General features: G+C 36.7%; 1 protein-coding gene across 1 annotated transcript in view; it reads left to right on the top strand.

The window, feature by feature from the left end:
• The first annotated feature begins 603 nt into the window (after window positions 1-603).
• The window catches only part of LOC110159516 (NACHT, LRR and PYD domains-containing protein 3-like), a 19,198-nt gene continuing 12,951 nt past the window's right edge, over window positions 604-6,850 (top strand). Inside the window, exons 1-4 of the mRNA XM_020924074.2 lie at window positions 604-826; window positions 2,829-2,960; window positions 5,073-5,126; window positions 6,448-6,850. The exon at window positions 6,448-6,850 is cut by the window's right edge and continues 1,365 nt beyond it. Coding sequence (XP_020779733.2) covers window positions 787-826; window positions 2,829-2,960; window positions 5,073-5,126; window positions 6,448-6,850 — 629 coding nt within the window. The 5' untranslated portion in view covers window positions 604-786. The remainder of the gene's footprint in view (window positions 827-2,828; window positions 2,961-5,072; window positions 5,127-6,447) is intronic.

The following is a 6,850-nucleotide window of genomic DNA, read 5'->3' as shown; positions in this document are numbered from 1 at the left end:
ACAACTGTACAATGACTCACCCTTATATAACAGATAATACTCCCTACAACTCACCCTTATGTAACAGATAATACTCCCTACAACTGTCCAACAACTCACCCTTACGTAACAGATAATACTCCCTACAACTGTACAATGACTGACCCTTATGTAACAGATAATACTCCCTACAACTGTCCAACAATTCACCTCATGTCACCTACAACTGTACAATGACTCACCCTTATATAACAGATATACTCCCTACAACTGTACACCTTATATAACAATTACTACAATAACAGATAATACTCCCTACAACAACTCACCCTTATAACAGATAATACTCCCTACAACTGTACAATGACTCACCCTTATATAACAGATAATACTCCCTACAACTGTACAATGACTCACCCTTATATAACAGATAATACTCCCTTTAACTTTTTAAATTAATTTCCCTTGTGGATCCATAAAGTTTGTCTAAGTCTTAAAAGTCACATAATTTTGTCATTTGAATTAAATTTCTATTTTACATCATATTGAAATTGAAAGTGTGCAAAAAAAAACAAAAAAAAAACCTGCTCTTACAACATCGTCTTGACTCAGACTTCCTGTTTTTTACTCTTCTCTTTTGCACAGGAAATCAAACAGAGGAAATGCATCGACGCGACCAGATTCATTCTACAATAATTCTGTGGAAATCACGTTAGTTTAAGAAAAGTTCAATCTCGTCTAAGTTTTCCTGAATGGACACTTGGAAAGAAGATCGATTCATGAAGTTTAAGAACGACTGAAGTTGAAATGGCGACCAGCTGTGATTCGGGGGACAAGGTTTCAGAAAGTAAGACTTTAAATCAATTATCACATTAATTTTAATTTTAAAGCAGCACTGCGTAACATTTCCTAGTGGAGGGTCCGTGGAAATGTTCTTGCTTTATCTAGAATGTTCCACAGAATAAATTAAACTACGCCACGATACAGCTCAGATTTGTGGAGAGTCGTCTCTACTCACAGAAGGATTTACTGTATTTTTAAGCAATAGAAACACCCATAATGAATAAACAGACAAAAAAGTTATATCATGGAACATTCCAGGTAAAGAAGGACGTTATGCAGTGCACCTTTTTTTGCGGAGTTAGTTTAGTTCAATGTGAGTTTCTGTGGGTTTAATGTAGATTTTCTTTTCCAAAAACCAAGACAGGGGCTGATATCAAGAGTTTCTTTTAGTTTACATATTGGCTTACACGTGATTAATGTTGTTTATTTATTTATTTATTTAGGTTAGGTTGCTTTATTTGTACCTGTAGGTAAATTTGTTTTGCAGATTTGAGGCTGACATTATATTCAATAAACTAGTTAAATTCATCCATCACGCTTGGCTAAAATTATAATAAATATCAAATATATTAAAAAACACCCAATTTTCCGCACAGTCACTTCATTGTTATTTTACTTGTACTGTATTTCTACTGCTGTTTCATAACTATGTGACTTGCACCAAAAATTATTTAATAAAAATAAGTAAAAAAAAAAAAAAAATTAAAAATTCCAAGACAATCATACTAAAATTGACAGATAAATAATTTAATATATTTGAGTGGAGGTATGATTAAATACATTTTCTTCTTCCCACTCCTTTTTGTTGAGGTTATTTTCATTTCTATTATGATTTCACTTATGTTGGAATGTAAATGTAAATCATAAAGAATGTAAATCTTGACTTGCCCCCCCAAAAAAACTTAAAAAATAAAACTAATAAATAAAAATTTGTATACACGCTTTAAAGGTCCTCTTGTGATTTATAACGTTAAACAACAGTCTGACTGTGAGCGGGGTCGCCTCTCCGCAGATCTGACCTGTAACTTGGTCTGGTCTGGTCTCCATGACGATAGAAAGGTTTAATGCCATACTGTGAAACATTCCAGATGAAGCAATAACATTTCCATGGAAAAAAGCAGACCCTCCACCAGAAAAATTAAAAAGTTAAAAGACAAAATCTACTCCTTTCTGCGTCTCCAGACTTTAATGCCATACTGTGGAACATTTCAGATGACGCAATAACATCTCCATGAAGAAAAGCGTTTGGCGGACCCCAAAAAAAATCATTATCACGATTATTTTGGTCAATATTGAAATCACGATTATTCAAACGATTATTTTTTTAGTTACGCGATGCATGATTCAGTATTTCTTTCTCACGTTATTGATAATATTTTTTTTTTTATTGTGCATTTGTTTTGGGCAAGTAAAAATTTACATTCACATTCAATGGAACATATAACATAAGTGAAATCATAATAGAAATGAAAATAACAACAACAATGTACTACTATTATTATTATTATTATTTTGCCCAAAAAGGAGTTCGAAGAAGAAAACTTATTTAATCCCACCCCTACTCTTCATAATCTAACACAATGAGCTTCTGTTTACGCAAATCTTTCAAACTGAAAATATAAATTCAGGCTACAAATATGAACCTTAGAGCAGTTTTGTGATTTATAAAACATAAAATGAATAAAATATACTTTGAGCATGAAATAAGACATAGAAAAACATAAACTATATATCCAGCTGTTCTACAATCTCTATCTTTAAAAAATAAAATAAATACACTTGTTTATATAAAAAATATCCCAAAATAAACGTTAAGCTTTATCGTTTCAACTTGATTATATGAGTTTAGAGATCGTTTGACACACAAATCGAAATCGCGATCAACATTCGATTAAATGCACAGACTTACTACACACTGCCCCTTTAATTCATGCTTGTAAATGACATTTTTTGCAGTGCGCACTTGTTCTCTAGCTGCTTCACTCACTCCCTCCTCTCTTTTTCAGTGGTATCTGCTTTTCGTTCTATGGTCCATCATTTTCAGCCCATTTTTTCGGCCAAATCCAACTCCACCGTCATCGCCCCGTCACTGTTTGGGTCCCACATCGAGAACTTCAACATCAGCGTCAACACGAAAGGTACACGCCACGAAAGACGAGATTTTGACATAATTTATAGAACATAAGTAGTGCAATCCATTTCACAATTTTGGCTTCGCTATTTTATTTTTTTATTTTATGGTTTTTGGAACTACAGCTTCTCAAATTGTGTAACTCACCAGATCTGAACTCTATTTTTTTTTTTTTTCTGTCTAAACCAAAAGTAAATTCACGAGGCAAAAAAATCACACCAGATAATTTTTCTCATGTTTGCACGAGATTTTGCGAGATCATGTGTGTGTCTATCAGAGGTGGGACTAAGTCTTTATTTTGCAAGTCTCAAGTAAGTCTCAAGTCTTTGACCTCAAGTCTGAGTCAAGTCCCAATCAAATAGAGGCTTTGCACCGTCACGCGTTCCCCATGGCAACGGTACCTACGCCGCCATGACACCGGGCACACTATGCCATTGACTTCAGCAGCATCGGAGAAACATGGGCAGGTTTTGTTGTGTATTTAGTTGTTCTAGACGCTCTGAACGGGATAAAACGATTTGTTTCTTCACTGTTCCTCTGGAAATTACTCATCAGGAGCTCAAACAAGGGAATTAAAAAAAAAAAACACGGATTATGGCTAGCAAAAATAAACCGCAAAGAGATTCCTATGGTACCACCAAGACACCTGAAGTTTCATCAAGGTGTTTGCTATTTAAATTGTAGTAGCTTATTAATAGCATATTTAATGAAAGAAGCACATTTACTGAACTAAAATTTCATTAATTTATCCAGGAAAACCCGCACTAGTTTACGATTCAACAAACCCACATTGGGCTCCTCTGATCAACATGACGCACGAGTCGAAGAGTCTGTGAGCCGAACCTCGAAAGAATCGGCCATGAAAAGATCCTCGCGAACATTAGAAAGATCCGCTCACAAAAAGCGATTAATTCTAGAAGACATAGTTGTGGATAAGCAAGACAATGAAGAAAACATGGGTCCTACGACGAGTGACATGTTTATATGTGTGTTGGAAGATACAGTTTCTGCTGCCACTCACACTGCAAATGTTTTCTTTTTACATTTTAGTTCAGTAAATGTGTTTCTCTCATTAAATAAACTATGAAATAATTTAAATAACAAATACCTTGATGAAAGTGACGTGAGTGTGTCTTGATGGTACCATTAGAAATCTCTTTGCGGTTTATGTTCTCTAACCATAATTCCTGTCTTTTTTCGATAATTCCCTTGTTTGATCCTGATGAGTAATTTCCAGAGGAACAGTGAAGAAATGAACCGTTTTATCCCGTTCAGAGCGTCTAGAACAACCAAATACACAACAAAACCTGCCCATGTTTCTCCAATGCTGCTGAAGTCAGTGGCATAATGTGCCCGGTGTCATGGCGGCGTAGGTACCGTTGCCATGGGGGACACATGACGGTGCAAAGCCTCTATAAAGGCAAGTCCAAGTCGAGTCTCAAGTCACTGGCCCATAAGTCCAAGTCAAGTCCAAGTCGTCTGCTTTGAGCTTCAAGTCTTCAAGTCTTTAAATCAAAAAAGTACCAAATATAGCTTAGATTTTTGCAATTTATGACTTTAAACTAAATTGTACTTTAAAAAAAAGATAGTGTATTTAATTATGAGTATTTATAGAGTATATAAGAGTTGTAGAAATGCATTTTTTTTTTTCCCTTTTTAAATGTCTTGACAAGATCTTAGAGTGAATCATTACGGTCAGAACAGAAAGAATTGAGATTTAAAAGTGCTTCTCAAGTCTTCTAAAGTCGAGTCCCAAGTCCATTTTATCAAGTCAAGTCTTAAGTCCTAAATATAGTGACTCAAGTCTGACTCGAGTCCAAGTCCCAACCTCTGATGTCTATGGCGTAACGTTCAGCAGTTACCATACAAATAGTCTGATTTTAGTTTTAAAATTGTCTGAAAACTCAACTGAAAACGAGCTTGTGACTCTGTTGTTACGAGCCAGGTCAGTTCTTTATGGTCCGACAAAGGTCAGTTTAAACTTGAGTACAAAACTTCAGAAAGAGCAGTGCCTCTAGTTAGCTTGAACGTTGAGGACATTAGCAGCAAAGCATTGGATAGTACTTGTTATATTTTAAGGAAGAAGATTTGTCTAATGTTTTTTTCTTTCTTTCTTCAGAGGAACAGAGCCACAATAATAATGAGGAACTGAAACAGGATCTGAACGCTGAAAGTGAGTGTGAAAGCTTTTCTAAAACAATTTAAATTAGTTTTAATTTAAATTAGCTGTATGAATATAAAGTTAAACACAACATAACAAGAGAATAAAGACAAGATATATACAAAAAAATGCAAAAAACAAGCATTCTTACTCGTGCTTGCATCTCCACAAACCTGACTTGGCATGTAGGAGAGCCTCTTCCTACATGTTTGCTGGGAAATGTTGTTCTTGTGGCAATAATCTAAACCACAGTGTGGCATAAAACATCTATTGCCACGAAGCTTCTTCTGAGCAGCCCAAAAACATAAACAGAGAAGAATCCTGCACACTGTTCTACTTGCAAATTGTGAATTTAATTAGGACGTCGATGTCCTAATTACATTAATCACAATTTGCAAGTAGAACAGTGTGCAGGATTCTTCTCTGTTCATGAAGAAGAAGAAGAAGTATGGTTTTAACTTTCTGTTTCCAAGGAATCATGCAGAACACTACACATACTATAGACTGTAAATATAAATGGACATAGACCCACTGGCCCATCACATTCCAAATAGCAAGTGAGCATGGACGTGCATTGAATGTACAAGCCTAGCACCAGTGACCTCTGCAGATACAAGGTAGAGGTCTACGCGAGACAGAATTTTTCAGAATGAATTGTAAATTTCATTCCCGCTCCCACCCGCATCTGTGATATTTTGTCCCACTCCCGCCCACAAATCCCTTAAGATGAGGACGTTTGCTTTCTCAAGCTCCATAAAACGTGGAGAAGCGGAAAAGAATTGTCTAAAATATTCCCAAGATGAGACCACAAGATTAGTCCATAAATTTATGCTGTTTAAAACAGTGTTTCCCAAACTTTTATTCTGGAGACCCATATTTTAAAAGTCACAAATCTTTCGCCCGCAATGAACTTTCAAAATGTGTCTGGTGCTGCACTGTTTTGCGTCGGGTCCTGCGGGGAATGCAGGGCTCAAATACAAGGGCTGGATGGAATATTTAAAAAAGTGTCTCCAAACATCTCCGGCACTCACTGGCTCACTAGGAAATGACGTCCTGTGTCCAAAAATCTGGACTGTATCTTTAATGAAAACGTGAAATTTAAAATGTAAAATAAAAAATACTAACTGTGGAGTGGTGACAGAAGTATCCAGGTAGACAGCTCCAAAGTTTGGTTCTTTTTACTGAGAAAGTCTGAGCAAGAGAAGTCTTAAGGCCCGTTCAAACCGGAGCGTCAAAGTGACGCTGCGGTTTGAACCCAGAATTACAGAAAGGAGCTCTGCAGTGTGGACCTTGTGGACAGTCTAAGCTTCACATTATATTTTGTTTCTTACAGGTCTGCTGGTCGAAGAATGCCAACGCAAACTGAAATCATCCCTTAAGAAGAAGTTCAGCCACCTGCGTGAAGGAAACACCAACGACTGCAGCAAAGTGTCTCTGAACAGCATCTACACTGAGCTGTACATCACCGAGGGAGGAGGAGCGATCAACCAGGAGCATGAAGTTCGCCAAATCGAAGCGCTTTCCAAATCCAAGATGCTCGACGAAAAACCCATTCACTGCAATCATCTTTTTGAACCACAGCCGGGACGGGAGCACTCGATACGGACTGTGCTCACAAGAGGAGTAGCGGGAATCGGGAAAACCGTAGCCATCAATAAATTTACTCTGGACTGGGCTGAAGATAAGGCGAATACAGATTTAGATTTTGTTTTCCCGCTTTGCTTACGTGAACTGAA

Source organism: Boleophthalmus pectinirostris, unplaced genomic scaffold (genome assembly GCF_026225935.1).
Source record: "Boleophthalmus pectinirostris isolate CB_2022bp ecotype Guang Dong unplaced genomic scaffold, ASM2622593v1 HiC_scaffold_14, whole genome shotgun sequence".
NCBI classification, from domain to species: Eukaryota; Metazoa; Chordata; class Actinopteri; order Gobiiformes; family Gobiidae; genus Boleophthalmus; species Boleophthalmus pectinirostris.
This window is presented reverse-complemented; position numbering and strand designations above follow the sequence as displayed.